The 24,076-nt window shown below is 36.1% G+C and overlaps 1 protein-coding gene and 2 long non-coding RNA genes across 3 annotated transcripts; 1 reads left to right on the forward strand and 2 right to left on the reverse strand.

Moving 5' to 3' along the window:
• Nucleotides 1-5,138: 5,138 nt before the first annotated feature.
• LOC146489022 (uncharacterized) lies at nucleotides 5,139-8,354 on the reverse strand. The gene is made up of 2 exons (XR_014864967.1): nucleotides 8,164-8,354; nucleotides 5,139-5,532 (listed from the first exon to the last, which is right to left on the reverse strand). It is a non-coding gene; the product is annotated as an uncharacterized LOC146489022 (long non-coding RNA).
• A 3,783-nt stretch (nucleotides 8,355-12,137) lies between these two features.
• On the forward strand, nucleotides 12,138-13,294 carry LOC146489023 (uncharacterized). The gene is made up of 2 exons (XR_014864971.1): nucleotides 12,138-12,294; nucleotides 13,109-13,294. It is a non-coding gene; the product is annotated as an uncharacterized LOC146489023 (long non-coding RNA).
• Nucleotides 13,295-15,264: 1,970 nt separating this feature from the next.
• Nucleotides 15,265-18,476, reverse strand: LOC146489024 (uncharacterized). Its single transcript, XM_085111156.1, has 3 exons — nucleotides 18,353-18,476; nucleotides 17,553-17,667; nucleotides 15,265-15,904 (listed from the first exon to the last, which is right to left on the reverse strand). The coding sequence occupies exons 2-3, from the start codon at nucleotides 17,652-17,654 to the stop codon at nucleotides 15,806-15,808; spliced, it is 201 nt and encodes a 66-aa protein (XP_084967282.1). The 5' UTR covers nucleotides 17,655-17,667; nucleotides 18,353-18,476; the 3' UTR covers nucleotides 15,265-15,805.
• Nucleotides 18,477-24,076: the final 5,600 nt, after the last annotated feature.

Consider the following 24,076-nt stretch of genomic DNA (forward strand, 5'->3'; position numbering starts at 1 on the left):
AGATTAAACCTATCATTGCAAAGGCATGGGTTAAACATTCGTTTCTAGAAATATAAATTATAATTGTCTGCAAATAGAATTCTTATGTCTTCTCTCATGCTTTGGTCATTATAGTGGAGTAGTACTAGGTGTTGGGGAGGAGACAATCGTAATTATTCCCCCCCCCCCCACCACCCCCGCCCCGCTCCTTCCAGCCTCTCCCATGCAGGTTGTGCGAGGATCATTAACATTTCTTCAAGTGACATTACTACAAATTATCAACAATACTGAGTATTGAATGATGAACATTAATTCAAACATCTCGAGAAGAAGTGGCTTGGGAACACTTGTTTGTATGAAAAGAAGAACGACGGTTATTGTTCGGACTGACTGTTCTAACGCTTATATCTGCTTCAAAGAACTGGTCAAACAATTTAACATGTTCCAGGGGTTCAATTGATTGGAGTGGACAAAAAGTGGGCAATGATATGCTAGTAGTAACGGAGAAAGAATTTTGATAAAAAAAAAAAAGCCGGGAAAAATTACTGAAAAGTTACGAAGGTCACGTGAAAGTTGTCGCAGTGGTCGTTCCAACAAACGACACAGCAATAAAGTACGATCTAATAACCTTAAATTGTTTGCCGAACTCAGAGGATTAATCGGAAGTGAAAATCCTATTTTATAGCTATTATATCACTCTCAATGTCAAAAGGCTAAGACTATCGGAAATTAACAAAAGCAGTCATGAAAACATTTATGAATTTAAATGCATTCAAAAACCACCATAGGTTACGTAGACAAAATTTGTCTCCCAAACGCAAAATGTGTTTGAATTTTTGCATTAAGAAACAGTTGGCTTCGACAACAAGTTCATGATTACGGCTACTGTTCGTGCGGCTCTAGGAAAAACTGAATTGACAAACAATACTTCCGAAACTGTTATCAAGAGTAATACTGTTTCCCCTTTTGCCTGATATGTAGCTTTCCGTTTCTCCACGGAAATGATTGCAGAATTGAATTTGCTTTTCATATTCCTGAAAGGAGGATCTTATCAATAGTAATGTATAGACATGTGGTTTCTAGGACAGGTTGTTCGAAAGCCGATTAACACAAATCTGCGTTTCAAAGTTAATCGAGGTTTTCATTTCGCTCGTTAAAAGTGGTTTTAGAAGCTGATTTCATTCAAGCTAAAGGTAAAGAAAAGTCTAAGTCAAACCTGAGGGTTACGTTAATCAAGGATTGGCTTAATCGGCTTTGAATAACTGGGCCCTGCATGGCGTTGAGAATGAGCTAAACTGAGATGCGTTTTAGAACCCAGAAACTGCATTCACTTTTTCCTCATCTCTTTTAGAACGATGCAATACTCTTCGTAATGGGAGTGGGAAAGAAAAAGAAGAGTACCGGTGAATACGACGTCTCTTGTCATTTCTCAAAACTGCAACGGTATATCTATATTGTTACGGGACATTTTTCAGTAAAATAGATTTCACTCAGTTTAGGAAATATCGGAGCCTTTGTAGCCGTCAAGTAAAACACGTAGGTGTTGAACACCTGCTGTTTTTTCGAATAAGAAACGAGCTTCAGTTTGTAAAGGCGCGAAAAGTAATTTCTTTAGAATTTCCCCCATTTGCTAAGCTTACGCAAGTGAAATTGAGTTGTCGAAATACTATTGGGTACGGGTCTTATATGACAAATGTTCTTCAGTAAAAGCTTTTGAGTTCTGCCTGTAAGACAATGAGTCAAGATCTACAATAAACGCTATGTTCCTGTGAAGAAGATCTGGTCCACTTGATGTAAAAGATCCCGGTAGGAAGCAGGGCACCTCTCGCTTAGCCACTGAGCTAAAATGCCCCAAAAGTCCCTGCTACAATATTATTTGTTTTTTCCCTGCTCTCTTTAACTCGAAACCTCGCTATTTCTACTGGCTTTTAATATCAATGTGACAATCAGTGAACTTTTCATTGTGAAAATAATTTAAGTTTTATCCTAAAACATTTTACTAAATTTTATTTTTCGTTCATGGCAATTGTAATCAGCACGAGTACTTTGATTGCGCCGATACACACCTGTGATCTAAAAATTGTGGCCAATCATGGGCCGCTCACGGGATTGAAACGCATTCTGAGAGGATTTACTAAGATCGCGTGCTCACAGCGCAAAATGAAATGCCGCTAGAGGAAGAATACTTCAGATAATATTTCAAGTGGTTTAATCTCTATTGATCCTATGTATATATAGCGGTAGTCTTGACAGTTTTTTGCAAGAAACGTAACAACGCAGATTAAAATTATGTTATCGGCCAGCTTTGGAAGTAAAAACAGGACTTTGTTCGATGAAAACTGTCCAGCTGCCTATTAAAATGTTCCGTTGAAAAAGCATGTACTTTTTACATCACCCGAGGGCTTGGGTCGAGTTTAATGTCTTATTCGCAAAACTGAGCAAATTCTACAGTAGTACTAAAGATTTTGAAAAGCTTATTTTAATCAGGACAAATTGTTCACCGAACATAAACACGTTCACTCGCGCAAATTACAGTTTAGGTCGGCACACACGAAGGGTCTAGTCCCGGGTAATAAGTCCTTTCGTGTGAACTACCCATTTTCATCCATAAATTTAGTCACAGGGACCAGAATTTGGTCTCTGCGACTTGTACTACGAATTCAAACATGGTTTGAATTCGTGGAACTTGTCCCCGGGAGTTGTCCCCTCAAATTGTGCTCGTCCCACGTGTGAACTGTTCGTGGGACAAGTCCCTGCGACCAAATGAAAATAAACCAATCGATGATCAGTATTTTAGGTCCCATAACCGCTTACGAACTCTTTTTACAGATGGCGGCCGATTGTGAGGTTAAAATTTTAATCGACGTAGCCTGGAGAATAAATCTTGAATTTGTTTGTATTAAAGGCCCTGTTTGTATAGCTGGTTTTTTTTTTTGTTTTTGTTTTGTTTTGTTTTTTTTGTTTTTTTGTTTGTTTGTTTGTTTGTTTGTTTGTTTGTTTGTTTGTTTTCGGTTCTGGATCAGTTGTACACTGAACTCTAGAAGAAAACAAAAAACACTTTCCACATTGTAAACATATAACTGAATAATTTTATAGATCGGCAGTGTCCTGTTCTGTTTTGACTTGTACGTGTATTTCGACGTTTTGCCGTTAATTTTGTAACTTCGGTTTCACTGTTTAGGACCAATCCTTTTTCGTCTCTACGCTTTCCTGAATTTCAGTGAAAACGGCACAAATTTTGTTATTTCGATGTATAACATGTCCCCGCGTGTAAACCAACCAAAGGACTTTTCCCCGCGACTCGTCCCATCGTGTAAACCTACTGCGACTAGTCCCCTCGTGAGTGCCGACCTTTACATAACTATTTGGCTACAAGAAGTATCATATTCCTTTTAGGGATAGCAGAGCGGGCAAACACTCGAGAACGCACGAAAAGGAGACGCCATGACGCACTAGGGTGTTCGTCTGCTCTACCATCCACGACAGTGAAAGACTAGCAGTAGTCTATGTATCTGTAGGAAATCCAGCAGACAGATATACTGTGGTGAGCTTCACGGGATCTACTATATAAAACCACGGTTCAGTAACCAAGCATTCAATTAGTCATCCCTTGCGAAATTTTAGGTTGGGAGGGGGGGGGGGGAGTGGGTTGTATAGGGGGGTGGGGGGGGGGGGAAGGGTTGGGAGACAGGCCAATTAAAGAGCGTGTAAATTACGCTCACCGTAATAATTCGGTATACTGTTTTCTGTTCTAATTTTCGAAGTTCAAGATAGGGCGCTTATTGAAGACAGGGCGGGATATAATTATTATCAAACTAGTAATAATCAAACATTTGGGATTGCGTTCGATAGTCGTCTCGATTCCCCTTTGCCAAGTTGGTGATGATGTCGTCCGCCCCTGCAAAATCTGTGGGGTGTGCCAGATACGCATCTCAATCTCGACCCCAGCCGCAATTAGGACTGCGTTCTTTCTACGTCGAACTCTTGCGAACTCTACGCGTTGTGTATTGGCCTGAATCTTCTAATCTTCCTTGCAAAATGGAATCGAAATATTTACTGCGATTTGCGTGTTTTACTGCCGTCAATCATAATTACGGCGACAAGCAACTGACCAGAAAAATAGAGAAACCAATAAAGTGGATCGAAATCCGCCAATCACTGGGCACGAACATGACCTTTTGACCCTGTTCAGCCAAACGTTTTGTTTTCTAAGAGGTCCGCTGCGGTGATTGACGGCAGGGAAAAGCGTAACGGTTGATTGAAATTTTGAACTTCAGAGTCCCCATATTATTGAAAGGCGTAGTAAGTAGCAGTATTTTTTAGTTGATTTTAGAAAACAACTTTTCCACTCGCGCTTGTTGGATATGGAATGATTATAGTCAGCTCGGCGCTAAGCGTTCGTTGGCTATCTCGGTCATCTTATATCCAGCGTGAAATAATTGTTAATTATACATAGATCTTCTCATGAAATTCAGTAATGCCTTGTGTACGCATAATCGTTAGGCGCTGACCAATTGAATTTAATTTTTACCTTCAATAGCTAGTTATATATAAATGATACATAGCAAAATTATTGCAATCAGACAAGCACTCAGCTTCACTTTTCCCAGCCAGAAGATTCTCGCAGTTCAACTTCAGATCAAACGCCAAAGTATTTTAATGAAATGTGAAATATTGTATTGTATTGTTTTGTATTGTATTGTATATACTGCTGTTTCGACTAAGGTTGTCCACAAAAAGCGTAAGAATGTACGCGCCAATACCGAAAGGTAGTCTGGGAAATACCCAATAAATTTCAATAAAACCTCAGAATCCATATTGCCCGCCATCTCAAGTCTTCGCTGAACGGTCGAGGCATTATGGATTCTACCTTTCGACATTGTCGCGTACGCTTTTACGCTTTTTATTGGACAACCTTTGTCGAAACAGCTGAATGTGTACCGCAAAATTGCACCGAATGGCTTCTCATTTATTGAGGCTTGGGGCCTTCCTCACCATGTTTAGCGTGGTCTCGTTTTACTCTAGATAATTGCCATCAACTTTATTTGTTTGGATACGTGATAATCTGTGAACCGTTTAACTATTTTCATTGTTATGAAATCGGTATCTCATAGTTATGAAATTAATATAAAATAAGGAGCATTGAACTTGCAATACCACCCTGATCCACGTTTTATTCCGATCAGAAATCGTAACAAAAATAGAATATTTTACTTAATATATTTGATTTTTGAATTGAAAAGTTCAAATCTGTTTATTTTAACTGAATATCAAACAATACTTAACAATAATTGACAGAGAATCGTTTAAATTAGACAGATTTCATCAAACGCAGCTCCACTCAAGCGCTTTTTTGGTTTCCTTAGGAACGTCGTAGAGTCCCATTCCTTGTTCTTTCTGGTTTCATCTTTGTTGTCGATTTTCCTTTGAATTGTCTGAAAATGTTGCCTTCCTTTTTGTACTTTTATTCGCCAAGAATATGTATTGCCGTTTTCTTTGGAATTGCCTTTCCGCTAACTGATAAAGTTGTTTAAATTCTTCATCTGTTAGTCTCTAAAACAGAAAGAAACGATTAGCAAAAAAAAAATGCCAAGATAACGACAGACAGGTGATCATGGCAGGCTTACATATGCAACCATCAATGGTTTTCATGCCCTGTGATCGCCATTTTAGAAGCGTCCAATATTCCGCAAAATCAGTTTTTTTGTGTGGGACATACTATAAAATATTTTCTGTAAAATTTGGTGTGGTCAAATATTCACAGCTTGCAAGTCTAAGAGAGGTTTAACGGTAGTACCTGTGCTTAAAACCGTATAGATGTTTGAAAGTTTTTCATGCAGTTTTCCGTTCATTTTTTTTTCTTTGCCGCAAACTTCGGTAATCAAAGTGAACTTCCACAAACTGAAATATTGTTCACTTTTGATAACTCGCCACAAATGTAGGTGTATACCACATCGAAGCAAGAAAGTGTCAGGAGAAGGGAACGAACAAAACTTTCGTCCTGCATGATTCTCAAAGTCTATATATTATTCACCGGCTGAGAGGTCTGTATAGAGAAAAACTGTGCTGAGGTACTCAAGACCAAGGGCATTACGGACCGACTAGGCCGGTGAATAACGTGTTTAATTTTTATTTTAAGTTGGTTTGCGAACAGTTTACGCGCGCTACGTCGCACTGTCACAGCTAAAATTTTAATTGCTTACAAAAAAGAAAAAGAAAAGGAATAAAAAGAAAAGAAAAGCCTTTGAAACTTGAGAGTAAAGAAACGGAACTTTAGATATATTCATGAACAATAAATGTAAAGAAAAAAACATGAAAAATAAACTAAAGAACGATCTTTGAAACATTCACACAGACAGGCGAATAAATATAATTCTGCGTAAGTTTTATTTTGGTGAAACTGAAATCAGACTTTTTAATTCGTTTTAATGAAAGTTCTTTTTTAAAAAAATAAGTCTTTTAGTGAAAAGTTCAAAAACATTAACAGCAACACCAACAATTTTGTTTAACGTGGCTAGTGCGCGTAGCTAAAAATACTGCCGAGATAGCTGTAAGCTAGTTTAGGCAATGATATAAACAAAACACAATTAAAATTAAAAACATTTCCAATAAACAAATAAACAAATAAAAATAACTAACAGTTCTGTTGCGACTGATACATGGCTCGTTCTTCAGTAAAAAACAAATAAAATAAAAAAAATAGCATTTTAATTCATGTTGGAGATTTGTAGGTAACAGAATATTATTTCTATTTTAATTAAAATTACTTAACTCAAAAAAAGTGACTAAATTTCTCAACCAATTTTGAAAAATGGTAGTTGAGTAAGATTGAAAGAAGGCAAACACAAAGTCTTGAATTAATAGGTTAAAACAGCGTGAATATACTTTTCTTTTCCAACTTTTTCATGTAAATTAAGAAAAGACGAACTAAGCTTATTTAATTTTAATAGCATCCGTTATGCCTTCTTCCGCCAAGCGTTAATCTGATGAGATTAAACAAAATATCAAAAATTAACAGGCTCTGTATCCGCGGTGCCCTATGTATGGCTTATCTTGAGCTAACGATTTCCAGATAAAAAGAAGCTAATTTCAGAAGAGCGATTTTTCTTGATAATACCTAAGCATTTTAAGCCCGAGAATAATTTAGATTTAAAATAAATGAACCAAAATATATCTTAGGTAAGACTCAAAAAATATTGACTTTTAGCGAAGATAATTGCTATTTTACAGTTTTAAGAAAAAGTACGATAGGTCCTTTCTTCAGGCAAATTGCGCTAAAAATGTGTTATTTAAATCAATTGAACAAAACATTAGGGAACTGAGCTAAAATATGAATGCCTGAGAATAACATGAAAGACGAAAAGAAAGTTGTTAAAAATTAAATGCTAGTTTTATAAGCTACTTTTTCCTCATTGGATTGCATAACCCGCTCTTTCCCTTTCTGTATATCTAACTATAACTATAACACCATAAATTTGACATTTGAATAAAAATCTTGAAGTCGTCTTGATGGACTTTTTCTTTAATTAAAGTCGTCAAATTTAGCGAGCGACTGTGAAATACAAGCGCTAATGAAATTGAGTGGTACCTTCATGAAGTAAAAAAAAACCATCTAATATTTTGAGTAGAAACTAATAATAAAAACCTCGAAAACGTTTTCCAAACAGTTTTGTTTCAGTTGATTGCAATTTTACTTGACGTATCAACAAAATCGGACGTACATGCTAGTTTAACCACATACTTTCCTGATGTCCATTTTTTTAGTCTAATTTCTTAAGTTCGACCCATCATTTAAATGAAAGCTATTTCTGCTTTTTTATGACAAAAAGATCCTTACGTTTGAGACTGTGGACGAACTTCTTAAGCATGGCCATAAAAAATAAGCTATTTATCGTTGTTGTTTAATACAGTATACCGTACAAGCTTGTTCCAAATTTTGAGCTAGGGTCTATCAATGAAATAAAAAGTAACTAAGCACTAACTTCTACACCTGCCGTTGCTAGACTGTAGACACGAGGTAGATCTAACTTCTGAGACAGTCGTAGAAAACTTTGTGATCTTTGAAATAAAATGTATTGAACACAATACTTTTCTCATCTTAGCGTTCGTTCTCTTTTTCAGTTAATCGATGTTCACATTATCCGCAGCTAGCATACAAATGGCAAGGACCCACATTTAATATACCTGTTTAGCATGTTGATTTATGTCACGTTTTCCTTTGGCTTGAGAATACAAAAATGACATCGCCAGTGGAAGAAACAGAAGACTAAACATCAGTACCAAAAATTTCGTGTCCATGGTCGATTAAGGCACCAATTTTAGTCACTAGTGGTTTTTTCCACGCCAACACGGAGAGCTACGTTATTATGTTTTAAAACCTCGATTCTTTTAAAACGTTTATCCAGTTAGCTGCAGGTGCTTATCAAGTGACGAGCCGGAGGCCAAAAGATGAGGATTTTTTTTAATTTAATGAAATTACATTTAACTGTCCGATTGCCTTGGCTTAATCCACATTATTCCGCCTAACTTGCCGCCCACCCAGCGGCTTGCTTAATTAATATCATTTAAAATAAAATTTTAAAACATCAGTATTCCCTTGCCCTTAAAATTCTATGTTTGTTTGGCTTTCTAGGCATAAATATTCAGTTGCAGTCTCTAACCGTAAAGCCAATTGACCAGCTGGGTCTGTGTTTAAACAAATTTAGTATATAACGATGTCCATAATACATTTATTTTTTGTTGTACACAGCCCTAATTTGTCACGTGATATTAAAGCCCAAGGATAGATGATTCTTTTTTCTGCACCATCATCGCAGAGATCATGGGTTCGAATCCCGTTCAAGCCTGAATTTTTTTCAGGCTTTCTTTAGGAAACTGCTTAAGTTGTGTACTAACAGCGAGGATCTTTCTTCTATTTGGTCTTTCATCCGCAGTTCAAAATATATTACATTCATTTAAGTCTGCTATGTTATTCTAATTGCTACCACGTCGTGTATGGGGTTTGAGGTGGATAATGTATATATCCGGCTCTTCGTGTGGTATTTTTTTTTTGTGTTCAGCTTAGCGCTTTGCTTGTCTGTTTGTTTGTTTGTTTGTTTGTTTGTTTGTTTGTTTGTTTGTTTGTTTACTTATTTGCTTTGGCAAAGAGACACAACGTTTCAAACCTGCCGGGGAACAAAGCAATTTTTCATAGTTCCCAAAAAGGGTGTATGAACTCAAGGCTTCATCGTTCATTAAATTATTCTGAAAACTAGCCGTTTAATTAAGTTTGTGCATTGTATCAGGGTGTCCAAATCTAATCCTACAAATCTCTGGCGAATTAAAACATTTTCCTTTTGACATCTTCTTCGTTACGGAAACTAAGTCCCACGATATAAAAAAGAAGCACCGCTGTTAAGAATCGAAAACAATAGATTAATTCGCCGGTCTGACATGTTACCAAAGAATTGGATTTGCTAAGAGATAAATTGACAAGAGAGGTCCAATAGTTGCAGTATATATGTAGTGTGGGATAAAAGTGGTTTATCTTAACACTTAAAGTTACCGTTAAGCCAGCTAGATAAAAGGGTCACTTTTATTTAATTAAAATATTTGCCTATTGTATTTGTAGGTATGTATAGCACGTTGCTTTCTTATTTTCTTTAACAGCCCTGGCTGAAAAGATTGCTTTTGGAAAAAATGTTGAGGTAAATGGCAGAGCCATTTAACATAAATATTCTGAGAGGGGTTTATTATAAATGTGAATTTTCGGGAAATTATGGAACCTTTTCCCTTTTTTTTAATTAACTTCTTTTTGAATATTTCTTGCATTACATTCAAATGTAAGAGCTGAACAACTATATCTCATAAATAATTAAACTTTTTATTAACGGGGTCAGTGCCTTTAGTTTAACTTAACTTAACTTAACTTAACTCAAGTCAAAGGCATAAAACTTTGCTACTCATCAAAGCCTTAAATGTTTGTGGGATCTGTTTTTCTCATTGAGGTCAAGAAATTTGTTAAAAATAGAAAACTTAAAACGTGCAGAAATATCAAGTAATAGGTGAGCTTTTTTTAAAAACAAATTTTAGATGTCTGCCTCTGACTACATGTATTATCTCGCCTGTTCTGAGTTTTCATTAAAAGTTTGCTATACAATTTAAATAGGCGTTAAGACGTTAAGACCTTAACTTCTTATTAAGATCTTCACCTGTATTGGCCGTGGCACGACTGAATTTAAATTTCCTTTTTCTTTTTTTGCTGTATTATTTTATTGTTTAAGTAAGTCTGAGAAGGAAGATTATTATAATAACAGATTTCTCCCCTTTTAGACGGAATAACTGAACTTTAAATATTTATTTTTCAGTGCTGGTCGTGACAACGATTTCTGGATTAATTAAATCGAGTTATGGTCCAAAACCTCAAACTAAACTGTTGGGCTCAAATAAACTGCAGCTTCTTCAATGCTGATTGTCAATGAAAAAAACAAACAAACAAACAGGCAACAACAGCAACTCTAACAGCAATAATAAATGATCAGTCGCGGAAAGAAACGAGCGGAAAATGCTCTTTAGAAAATCGTTATTTTATGGGGTAAAATGTCGAGTTTAAATGAAGTAACAAACACAGAAAAACCGGCCTACGCCGCATTATTACATAAAGAAATGGCCCCATTTCGCACAAGTTTGTTATCATATCTTATTTATAAACGAACGCATGGTGAAACAACGAGAATTCAAACAGATTCCGGCATTACTTCAAGTTCATTGAACTTTTTAGATCATATAGCGAGTAAATATTGACGTGGACCGCTCTTTTTGTTTTGTTTTGTTTTGTTTTGTTTCTTCTTTTTTTTTTTTACATTTTTTACGCAAATAGATTTATCGATCACTTTAAAAAGAAACGATCACAAAAATATTTCCACGAGGTCATTATTTTATGATATTTATGAACAAATATCGAAGCCGTGTATTTGGTGAAGAAGCTAACAGTTGTTATGTTGGCAGTGGGTTAGGTTTTATCACCTTCACGTCTGCCAGTGTGTCAGCTTTCCGCTAAAATGAAAAAGCTCACTATTGGCATACTCCGCTAGTCAGAATCACCTTTCTCTATCCTGAGAATTTTGTCTTATTTTCAGCAATTAAAAGGATAACAACAATTGAATACAACGTTCATCAACAAACATTGGCCACCAGAAAAAAAGGTTCTCACTAAAGTTAAACCCGTCGTGATTCAGTGGGATGGGACACGACTGAGAATGATCGGAAAAGAAACTCGTTAGCACTATAAAATAACAGCAAACTAGATTTATTCTACAGGGAAACACTCAGAAAATTAGAAGAAAAAAAAGCCGCTGCTTTGAAATATCATTTCTTCGTGCCGAGGAAGAGTAGATTCCTAAATTTAGATCGATTCAAGTGAGCTTCAGCCGTCCAAGGGCAAAAACAGAAATACTGGTTCTCATAAACAATGTTATAGGGAAGCGGGTCTAAGAATATCACTGAGGAGGGAAAGGAGTTTGAACGCTCCTTCCCATCGATGAAACTCAGGCATATTCAGGCTCTCGGAGAGCACATGAGAATTGCAATGCGAGGTTGAGCTATAGTTTTGAAATGTAGTCGGTTTAGTTTATAATATATGATTAAAAAATTAGAGAAGATTCAAGCTCTCCAAGAGCACGTATAAGAATCGCTGGTTTGAAACGATATTTGAACAAAGATGAGGTTTAGTTGTTTATAACGACAATTCAAACAGACCCATATATTCTTTCAGCTAAGGTGATGTAACCTACAACTTTTGCGAACTACATATGTTAATTTATATTGAGTGTTAACCGATTTATTTTTGTTGACTAAATATTCAAACCCGGCAAGATAAAACCTTAACAAAATGGTTGAAAATATATCAGCCGATTTGTGGGTACATTTTTGCACCATGGTAAGAATTGACATTTTTTCATCCGATTTTCTCTCCTACTTATAAAATTACCATGGCTTTTTATTTCTCGCCAAGCTGCAAATTAAAGTAAGTAATTATGCTTTTAATAACGGATTTAATTTGAATGAACGTGTAAATTTCCTTAAAAAAGTATAAAGCTTGCTTAGGCTTCGGGTTTGTGAAAACGATAGGAGAGGCCAGGCTAGTCATTTCAACTCACGCAATGGCCAAGACAGAAATCTTCGCCGTGCTCACGTGTTTTCTAGTTCTTTTTTGTAGCCAGATGAAGGAAACTGGGGCCTTCGTGGCCACTTTAAACAACGGGAAGAGAAACTTAGCTTCTGGTTATGCTCAAGTGGAGGAACGTGATCCAAGTCAAAATATGAGACGACAATTCGGTAAGTGATTAATTTGACTATTTGAACTGTATGATTAAATTACAGTGAATTAACGGGAGAGGATAGCGTGGCTCGTGGTACACCACAGAGAATAATGGAACAATTTTTTATCAAATATTTAATAACTAACATTTAGCGAAAGTTCACCGGAATCAAAACAAAAAAACACCAGGGGAAAAAAACGCTTAGTTAAAATTTTGTTTCAGGAATACTTTCTCAAAATGGGTTTTAAATTTCCCAGCTATTACTTTCATAAGTTCAGTTTCCTGTGAACACGAGATTGCAAAAGAAAAAATAATGATCATTTTGAGAAATTTTCAATTTTAATTTCAGCTGTGGAATAAGCAGGAATGAGCCCAGTTCGAAAATGCCTAGCACACCTCTGTGGTTATCTGAGGGATAAAAATAATCCAAATTGTATTAAGGATGTTTTTCTAATGCCTTCCCTGAATGTTTCGATGAAGAAAACAGTCGCAACTCAAAAATTCGGACAGTTGAGATTTCATTATCTTTAACCGAAGTTTTCAGAAGAAGATCAAGAACAAATTTGGAGAGTTTGTATTTATCGAAAGCTTTTAAAACGCCCCATGCTGTTTGAAAAATCAACCGAGTTTTGATACGGTTTAAAATGTTTTATAAAGCCATATTGTCAAACTTTTTTCCATACATCTTTTTTAGTTTCTTTTCGAGGCAACCGTGTTGGAATGTCTAACAGTGTTTAAAAAAAATTAGACAGATTGAAAAAAGAAATAAACAAAAACAAAGAAAAAGCAAAAACGCAAACTTGTGCTATTTCTTTTATCTTCACCTGCAGGAAATATGGGTTTTGCCAGATTTCCTTTCGTTGCGCCTGGAGAAGGGGCGCATCATGAGTGGCCAAGATTCGGGCGATCACTGGACAAGAAGAAACGACGTTAATTCACGCGACAGTAATAAACTGTAATGAACTGGAATAAATAGAGCCCTGAATAAGAAGAAATACGAATAAATTTAAGCTGAATTCAACATGTTTATTTGGAGTGATGTTGAGTGTAACTAATAATTAATATCATATATTTAATTCCAGCCTAAACATTCTCTATTCTCCTCTAGTTGGTTCGTGACAACAATATTCGTTTGTACGGTTTGTCAAATATTTTGCGCAACTTGCGAAAACCACGTAAGCATCATAAAAAAATTACCGATCTACCATGAAAGAATAAAGTCAAGCTTGTTCCCAGGGTCTCTCTAAGGATCCATGGAACACCTTTGCATGGTCAGAACTTGGAGGTTAAACGGCTGTAAGTTTTTTCCATTCGATGCCGAATACTGCATCGTTCTTAAAACATGGGCAGCAAAAATTTACCGCACGTTTGATGAATTAGACTCGACACAGTGTAATCCACACAAACCAGTTCCAATGATATCGGCATGGCAAGTTTTTTGACGTTAGTCTGAATACAGTTCTAATAATTTGGAGGCCAAGTTTTTACTATAACAAAAGAGGACGAGAATATGACTTCCGATACTCTGGGCTGAGTTGCTCGAAGCATGGTTAGCGCTAACCATTGTTTAAGAGGTATTAAAAACTATAGGTTGTCATGGCATTTAACCCGGGTTAGCGCTAACCATGCTTCGAGCAACTGGGCCCTGGTTATTAAAAACAAATTCAAATTTACAGTAGTTCACTGTAAAAAGTTTGAACCTAGAAAAAAAGTATGACATTTTTGTTCAACATAATGGAAATGACATAAGGTTAGCCAATTGAAAAAATCTAAAAAAAAAACTAAAATATCTTTACTTTGAAACTGGTGACTAAGCAAACTCAAATAATACCATTCCATATAAGGTCTGAAATTCTGACTCTGTTTTTACCTAAATTACATTTGTGATTGTGCCGTGCACTAGAATCTTGTATAAACGCGTGTAAACGGCGGCCATCTTGGATCCGCCATCTTAGAGTTTTTGGAACCAGTAGAAGAAGGCTAAAATGGTCTGAAAACATAAAAGTTACCGTAAGAAAGATGAAGTTTCTTCATTGGAAATAGAAATATTCCATTTTCTGCGAAATATGCCAGTCAAATATCGGTTGTTATGGTAACATTAAACTCGGTGAACACTAACCTATCTCACCAAAATGTTTCCAGGTAGATATTTGAAGGAGTCCCGAAGTTTGATGGCGTTTGCTAAAAACGTTCAAATGCCATAGCCCTTCAAAGTCGGCGTTAATGTTTTGCAATATATAGTGATATGCGTGAGGTGAGGACAAAGGATGAAAACCCACTTATTGAGTTAGGGGAAAGCTGGGATGACGCAGCGGTGAGAGCACTCGCCTCTCACCAATGTGGCCCGAGTTCGATTCCCAGACTCGGCGTCATAAGTGGGTTGAGATTGTTGTTGGTTCTCGTCCTTCCTTGCTCCGAGAGGTTTCTCTCCGGGTACTCCGGTTTTCCCCCCTCCTCAGAAACCAACATTTTCAAATTCCAATTCGATCTGGATTGTCTTCAAGCAGTTTATCATGAGCCTCTTGCTCGGGAGATTGTGCAAGTACTCCCTGTGTTATTGACAACTACATTACTTTACTTTACTTTGAATAGCTGGGAATAAGAACCGGTAAGGTGTCAGACTTCAACGTCTTGAAAGAATACGGGTTTAATATGAAGTTGCGAAATAGCCAGCCCCGAGTTCAAGAGGCCTGACAACTCAGTTGGTAAGAACTATGCACCTACATCGGTAGGCTATGGTTTCCAATCCTATGATCATATGGGTCACATTATTTATTTATTTATTTATTTATTTATTTATTTATTTATTTATTTATTTATTTATTTATTTATTTATTTATTTATTTATTCATTTATTTATTTATTTATTTCAATGTTGTTTTATGTAACTGGTTAGGTTACCAAGTTTATAGCAAGGGTCTTTCGTTTACATTGTACTCAATAGTGTTGTCCCTCCAGGCCTCTTAACACAACAAACCAAGCAAAATGCTGGTTGATGTTAATTTATTGCTTTGTAAAATCTAAATGTTATTACGTTAACAAGGCAAAATAGAGAAACTATCTGCATCAATTAGGTTTACAAATCATGCTCAAAGATATGGCAAAACTACCGCATTTGTCTCTGTTTAGTTACTTGTTTTAACTTCTTATATCTTGTGATCGTTAAGCCCAAAAGGACAGACGACTTTTGATGACACTACTTTTATCTCCCAGGAAAGCACGACAAAAAAAAAAAAATAAGCAAAACATTCCATACTAGATGATATAACGTTATGTTAGATACACCGTAAAGTGCTTCCGAGGTGTTACCAGTTACACGAAACTTATACAGCAGTAATCCCTTTAATACATCCAGGTATCATATAGTTCTATCACATTCATCAATGGAATCAGACTCCAGGTATTACTCATATATCTGGGTAGTGTTACTTCATCTAGCGTAGAATATTCCTCTATTAACCCAGACGTGCGTTCCCGGGGGATAATAGAAGGGTCGACAAAGGTGGCTGTTTCTACAGTTTTCTTGGCTAGACGTCTGGTACAGCTGGGTCGTCGTTGAAATCATCTTTCGAGGGGCTGCATACCTCTCGGGCTCTGGCACAGTACTGTCTCTTTTTGATCACAGCCTGAAAAAGTTCAAAGGAAATTGTGTTTATGAAATCGAAAAAAAAGGTATACGATGTGATTGCACGCAGCTCAATGAAAACACAATGGCTATATAATAAACTTCCACGTATTAAATTATATACATTCGTATACTTATTAATTATTAATATTCTGCCCAATGTTTCCATGCAATTATGGTTAAAGTCGTTCCACAAAATTGAAGACCTCAAAAACAGCCTGTTGTGTAGATATGATTAAGTTGTCTTTCTGAGTTCATTTTTCCAAGACGCCGTTGAGAACCTACAAGTAAAAGTTCTGTCCCTCCCAGCTCTCTAACAGGACATTTTCGCGCGTAAAATGAAAACAACTTTAATCTTTAATCGTTAAGCGGTATACTTCTATAACAGTAAAATACTATACTAGAACTTTAAACAAATAAATAAATAAATAAATAAATAAATAAATAATACAGAAAGAAAACAGTAAATACTGTACTAAAAATATATTTCCCAGTTTTACTCTTGGGAATTTTTGGTGTGGTTTTGCCGCCCTGTTCTACAAACCCTGACCCTAGATCAGACCAAAATAAACTGGCCTCTAATATCCCTTCACGTCTCTCAGATGCGGTCTGTAAAATCCCGCATAGCCGTTTTCAGACTTTCTTAGCAAAAAAGTTAAAATTCTTCCCCATTTTCGAGCCGAAACGTCTAAAAAATAAACGATATCTAGTAAATGTATCTAAGTCAGGGCACGGCTCAAGGCTTTCCGAACTTTGAGACCTCGATCAGTTGATGAACGTTTGGCACTCGTGACCAATATACTCTTGAAGGGGTTATAAAAAATAATAGATAAATAAATAAATAAATAAATAAATAAATAAATAAATAAATAAATAAATAAAAGCTGACGGTGATTTGCAATCCAATGCACGTGATTGCAACGTGGGACTTTCTCTATTATTAATTTTACCGAGATCAAAGATGAAGTTTTAACTGATCAAAACAAATCAGCTGGAATTAAAGCAACTATAGCAAACGTTGCACCAAGCATTGTCCAGTGTAACAGCGCCTTTATGTCATTCAATGTTTCTTATAGTCTGTATCAAAATACTAGTGCTAGACCAGTTGAAGAGGCATTGTACTTGAGACAACTACCATTGTGAAACACTTGATACATTGCTTGAATGAAAAGTATATTTGTCGTAATCACAGGACGTATTTTTGAAAGTAGCCTAACTACAGCCATCAGGAAATCAACTACAAGCGATTTTTTTTTTTTCTGAAGCGTTCTAGCAGGAACTGGCATAAAAATAGCCATAGGATAGAAATGAAATGAAATATATTTCTTAGAGCACTTAAGTGAGGACTGTTGTCATTGCAATTCCCCAATTGCTATCCCTGTGAGGACTATCTGCATCAAAGAAATCTCTGACCTCGGTCGGGTTTGAACCCACGACCTCTGGAATAAAACGCCGGACGGGATGGACTATATTATTAAATATTAAAATCTCTTGATGTTTGCAATTCTATCATTGTGTAAAAGAAACCCCTTATCGTTGACCACTTTCGTTTAATTAAGTGTATATTGCGTAAGAACGTGTGCAGATATAAAGGAAAGGGAAGTAAATAAAACACGTATTTAGATGAACCTAAATAATAAGAACTTTACCTGAAAATCCCTTTTTCCAACGCGCTGCAACGGTGGCCTGTGAGAGTCGATGGATACGACCAGCAGCATCAAAAATACAACGCATAGCAACTTTTTGTCCATTTTCTTTTGGGTTCTGCGGATTATTTTAGTTTACAGGTTCGTCAGTTTTTGTCATATACACAGTTTGGCGGCTATATTGCTACCTCATGCTACCATCAGTAATTTTTTCAATGTGTCAAATTTTGCTCAAATAGGAGAAAAAAGCTAAACATAGCATGATTCTGGTGAAAAAAATAAAAAATAAAGCAAACCAAAGCAAAACACAGGGACTGATAACGTACAAGGAGCAAGGATGGCTAACTTTGTCGGTGTTGAAAATGGATCCTACAAACTAACAAGGCGTGTTCGAGAACTCGTTAATTGTAACACTAGCCGTCGTTAGGCAAAACGTATACTGACAATGGGTTTGTAATTCCATAAACGTGTGAAATGAATCCAAGAATTCGTTTCGATATATGGAAAATTAATTTCGGATTGTATGTAAGTTAAACACGGTAAATGTTTTTTTTGTTTGATTTCTTTCCAGATTGAATTTGTGCAATTTTGTATGTTTGACTGAGATATATCCCCACTCCAACTTTTAGAGCTCCGTTCTTAAGTTAAAGTCAAACCATTGTTTAGTTGCTTTCTCTTATTTAGTTTTTGATTTCTTTTTCTCTGAGCGTCTTAAAAATAAACTTCAAACTGAATAGACTTCGTTAGGCCGTTAATTTAAAACAAAGGACAATGTAAATGTACGTATACTCATTTAAACTTACCGATTCTGACTTGACTCGGAAAACAGAAGTGTTGTGTTCTTCTAAAGGTTTCTTTCGACGTTTAGCGTCTTAAACGATCAAATAACCTTATTTATATATATTCTACAAAGACATATAAACAGTTATGGTCCAATCAGTGGCTGACTCCCGATGTAGATTGGCGCCGCAAGAATTGTTCCGCCAGTCGCAATTATGCTCAAATGAAGCTTGATGATGAGTAAAAAGAAAAAGTAATGGCGAAAAGCTGAAGTTCTTTTTGTCGCGAAGAAAACTCAAACCATCAACCTTTAAAATTCCCATTTTCGAGCTATCCTGGAGAGGGAAAGTGACTTAAACTTGACGAAAGTCTTTTAAGTCTTTCTTTAAAAAATACTGATATGTGTAAACAGGTCAATTATAAGTCGCTCCCTTTAAAGCGTTTTAATGGTACAGGAAATAAAACCAATAAACAATTAACTGAATTGTAAACTGCACAACGAAAAACAGTATTGATAATCTTCTGTTACGCAAGACTTGATTCTTTTTAGCTGTTACACTCAAACAAGCTTATGCAAAACACCCAGTCAGGTTTAATTTCCGACAGGGCAAATTGAGATTTGTCTTTTGTTTTGAATGGACATTGAAAGAAACACAACATTTGAAAGAATTCTACGACAAATTTCTTCCAGAAACTCTAGATCTTTAATGCTCCAGATAGAAACTCTATGAATAATGAAGAAAACAAAACAGCTTTTAGGGTGACATTATTAAAAATAAGTTTAAATTTAGGCATTCAAATTGAGTGTTCCCGTCGGATAGCTGCGTGGAAAGAGAGAGTTGAGGGCGTCTTACGGAGCTCAACTATGGAAAACGTCCTTTTAAAATGATTTTATAAAAGAGGGAAAGGATTACACTTCCTGTTTATTCGGCACGCCAAGTTATCGACCCCTGACATTTAAAAAAAAGACCACGTCTGCTACTCTTTTGTTTGCCGACGGGCAGTATTCGTTCTTTATTCACGGAGGTCAGGTGTTACTCACCAACAAATCTCCTTTCTGTCAGATATAATGATTTCGAGACAATTAAATTGCCATGGAAATGCGAATAAATGACGGGAGACGCCAAACACAGAAATTATTTTTACTGAGAATAAAGTTTAAAGGCAAGATACATGGTATGAACATCACTTGTTTGCGAAGCACACGAAACATGTCCACTCATCAAAACTATGATAGGACAAAAACACTTAACGCCAAATCTGATTGAGAAGAGGTTAGCGAATGAATATTCGGTCAAAAAAAGTCCGTTTTAATTTCCCTGCTCTTTAATAAGTCTTTAGTTGTGTTATTGAATTCTTAATTTCCGTTTGTTTTTCTTTTCAATTCAACAGAAAAAAGTCTCTTAGAATTTCAAAAATATACAAAAGACTTAAAAACTGATCGAAGGTACAATAGGCGTAGAAGGAACATTTTCGACATCAAAGCATCGTGTTTTGTAATGCTCCGATGACTATTGGTATATTATCGAACGTCCTATTCCATATATATATTCACAATTTGCCTTGAAGTAAAGTGCAATTAACGGAAAAGATCGGGAAAAAAATGAAAGCATTTAAAAAGGTTAAAATGTCCCAAAACACGACGAGGCCATCATACTCTTTGCCCAATGCAGTAAGACGTTTGTTTTGTCAATTACAGTAAAATACTGCATATTTATTAGTTTTAACCGAGAAAAGCTCGCAGAGAAAGTGTTCTATCAATTGCTTGGGCCTCAGGTTAAAATTCAGACTTGTAATAATTGAAAAAAAAATCTCCTTTTTTTTCTTCTTTTAATTTTTCTGAAAATTGTTTCCATTGTTACAGATGGTGAGTCTGTGAGCACATCGCTAACCAAGACTGATTCATGGTTCTTCTATTCACTAACCTTTACTGTCAAACAAATATAATATATCGAACTACAATGCTGTTTTCGACAAGAGCCTTTGTCCATTTATTTATTGGAGTGTTCACTTCTAAATACTTATGATTCCTCAATGTTAAACACGGACTGTTGTAGAGAAACAGATGTAGGGCATTTTCTCTTCCAGAAATTAGCCGTGACAACACGCAAACATCAGATTGTCAGGTCTGGTTCGTTATTCGAAATACAGAGGATATTACATTATGTTGAGAACAGAAATCAAATTTAGTTCATGTTTTGTATGGTGGCATCAGGCTATTCAAATTCAACCGGTTCATCAGGTTTTACGACGAACATTTGCCCATCCACGTTCCGAGCTAAATGAAAGTGATCACTTTCTTGATCAATCAGCTGAGTAAATTTTGCAGTTAAAATTTAGTCACTTCTACAAAAATAAAATAAAAAAAGACTAATGGAAAATTAATAGCAAAAGCCTTAAAACCGCATGTGTAATTCAACACATATGACATTCAACGTGTACGTGCAACTGAATTAAAAGAAATAAATCGATTGGCTAACGACCTCTTCATAAGTACTGTCTACAGCAGTCAATTTACTGTACTTCTTTATTCCTTCCGAATTAGAACATTATGGTTTCTTAATCTTCACGGCACTCATTATACAGAAAATTAGAAATAATTTGGTGTTCCTGAACACCTGCTCGCAACAGCAAAGAAATTAATCATACTAATTGGGAAAGGTCATCACGTATGATATTGAATGGTGTCTAGCGCCGGCAGAAAGTCATGTTGTGCTGGGGTGTAGTTTATTATACTATGAAGAAGTGAAGTTACCCGACATTCAGTTCTTAAACCTTAGTTTCGTCACAACATGATTCTAAAGTTTGGATCTGTCGATAAATTCTTGCAGTGTCCTCGTCAAATGAAGGCCTTGAAGTTCATGATAGTTCATGTGGTGCATTTTTTTTTTTTTTTCAATAGTCTACAAAATCACTGAAAATTTTAAGAATAAATTTTGGTTGTAGTTTATTTTAGACTGAAAGAGGGACAAATCGATCTTTTGCCGAGGTAGCCGGTACACCTACTAGTTAAGAACACATGTCAACTCGCAATCGATTTCCGTCAGTCGCAAAAATAAAATATATTGCGTAAGTGTTGTAAAGCTAGTTCGGCTTGATTTTCATGATGCCTGAATTTTCTGAATTCAGTTGCAGGTGCAATCGCTTAGTTTTGGATTTAATATAAATCATAGATCAGTTTTATACTATCACTGTTATGTTATAAACTGAGGTACGGGATTTATGACATTTAGTTGTCGATAAGTTAGGCTTACTCGAAGTTTAAATTCTAATATGTATAACATTTGAGTCTGTGGATGAGATAATAGTTTCTCAAACTCATTAATAATTCATGCAGTCAAAAGCCAATAAATGACCTCCATTTCGGTCAGGTGGATGAATCTTGATACCCCAATGAAACACCAGATGAAACACCACCAGGTTTTCATCTGAGATGAAACATGTTTTTCATCTGAGATCAAACATTTGCATTTTAATGAGATTAATTTCTTATTGTTTCATTTGAGAAGACATGTCAAAAACTCGGGCTTCGTGCTTTATCACGGGTTCCAAATACCTCGAAACAGATGAAAGCACTCGGCCTGCGGCCTCGTGCTTTCATCTGTTTCTCAGTATTTGGAACCCGTGATAAAGCACTCGCCCTCGTTTTTGACATATTACGTGAACATTGAACCGAAAACCCTTGAATCACGTTGATTATAACACATTCCTTTCAATGATGAACCTGCGCAATGAAGCTTAATGTTTCAGTGTTCAATGTTCAATTCAACAAAAGCAACTTTGGTCTAAATGAAGAAAATCGGGTTAAAGGTTTCAGAAAGCGATGTTTCTCTCGTCAAAAACAGGATAGGCAACTGCCCAATAATAACACGCGGATTTTGAATTTTAAATCCAACTAACAATTCGCCTATCCTTACCGCCACCAGTCATAATTACATCAACAATTTAGGGATCGTTTGAAACAGAACGCAACAAAATGGATCGATATCCGCTAAACACAGCACGAGAACGCGACCGAGTAATCTTCGTTTTGAAAGGAAAGCGTCACGGCTGTGAAAACGTAGCACCTTTAAATATATTCCTGAAAGATTCTGTCCCTGGCGTCTTCATTTATTCCCATTACTGCGTCAATTTGTTTGGCAGACAATTCTATGAGAAACGAATGCCGATCAATTTCCAATTTCTTTCATACGAAAAGCAGATCATTTCCATGATTCCAGCTGAAGGAACGAGAATCTATCTACAAAGAGAAACTTTCAACGAGATCTCTCAGCTCCGCTTGAAAGCCCTTAAAAATTAAACTCGTATACTATTGGAACACCACGCCGTATAAGCTGCCTTCCCTTTTTCTAAACATTCAGTTTCGGTCAGTAGCAATAAGCGTTGAAAGGTTTGGAAATGAGTTTTTGTTTAAGTGACTTTATACATCTCTCAGATATACTATTCTAACCGCCAGTTCTAATTTGGCTTTTCTTACGAGTCGGAAATTTCTGAGAGAGTAAGGACAAAATATTTCCCAGGATTTTTATAGGGGTAAAGACTAAACAAATGAAGAAATGCATGCGAACTTGCAGATAAGTAACGACTGTGCAATTTAGCCAATATAATTGTTTTTGTTTTGTTGCTTTTTTAATAGATTTGCTGTCAGTTTCGAAACGTGTTCGATGAAAAATAACAAATAGTCAACAGTGGGGCACTTTTTTCCACGCCACGTAAACACGCTTCGAAAAAGCAGCTGAGCGCACAATCTGGTATACTGACTGTTTATACGAGAAAGAGAGACTTCGTTGGGGAATTGAGTTCAAGTTTTCTCCAAGACTGGAGATTCACCACATTTAATGTTTAATTTGTGGATTTGTTCGAAAGCTATTAAAAACAACCTGCTGTTACCTTGGTCTACGATGCTTGCTTCATTAACAGCGAGCATAATTGTGATTAGCAAGGTTTTTGTCGTCCCTTTATGGACACCAAAAAGGGAACTGATTGACTCAACGCTCATAATTGTTTATAAGGTTTTGAATGGCACTTATAAATAAAGAGACTTAAGCTGGATTCAAAAAGCAAAGCGTCTAAGGAAATCTTTGTTCTCTGTCACAAAATTGTTAAGCTTAAATTAATTGGCTGTCGACCGACTTCATGTCAGTTTCAACCTGATTTTTAAGGTTAAGACACTCTGTATAGCTCATAAAAGCTAAAAACAGAAACAAGTTTATGTTTTGGGGCCTCATTCTTGATGCAAAGAAAAGAACCGAGGCCAGTGAGCTCGAGTTGATATGATTGCCATAGTTACGAATTTAGGCCGAGTGAGACTAAGTACTGATTTGGTTGCAAACATGCAGGCCGCGAATTTGTTTCAAAGAGAATGAAAATCTGAAATATTTCCACGCTCTATGTACTTAATTTATCAACACATGCTGGGTTTTAGAATCCATTGTCTGTGCATCTATTTATAGGTCTTAGGGGGGCCTAGAAAGGAAGGCTTTTTTTCCCACACGTTAAATAATAAATTTCAATTTAACAAAAAAAATTACCGACGGTCGCGTGCTTCACGCGTAAAACACACCTTTCAAGGATAAATCGAAAAAAGAACATCTAAGTAATAATCAACATTTTTAATAACGGAAATTCATGGCGAAGAAATAACGCTTCGAATAATGATGCTCTTTTTCCTCCACGCCGATAACTGCATTTAAGCTCGGTGTTCAAGTCAACGAAACTTAATAAGATATTCCCTACAGCATGCGACC

The sequence above is a fragment of the Pavona decussata genome, unplaced genomic scaffold (genome assembly GCF_977016875.1).
Source record: "Pavona decussata unplaced genomic scaffold, jaPavDecu1.1 SCAFFOLD_6, whole genome shotgun sequence".
Lineage (NCBI taxonomy): Eukaryota > Metazoa > Cnidaria > Anthozoa > Scleractinia > Agariciidae > Pavona > Pavona decussata.

Bases quoted from the DNA above. Each gene is read 5' to 3' on its own strand.
- LOC146489024 (XM_085111156.1), bottom strand. From the start codon at position 17,654: ATGGACAAAAAGTTGCTATGCGTTGTATTTTTGATGCTGCTGGTCGTA. The intron at 15,905-17,552 runs GTAAAGTTCTTA...GAACTTTTTCAG, and splicing joins TTGGAAAAAGGGATTTTCAG to GCTGTGATCAAAAAGAGACA.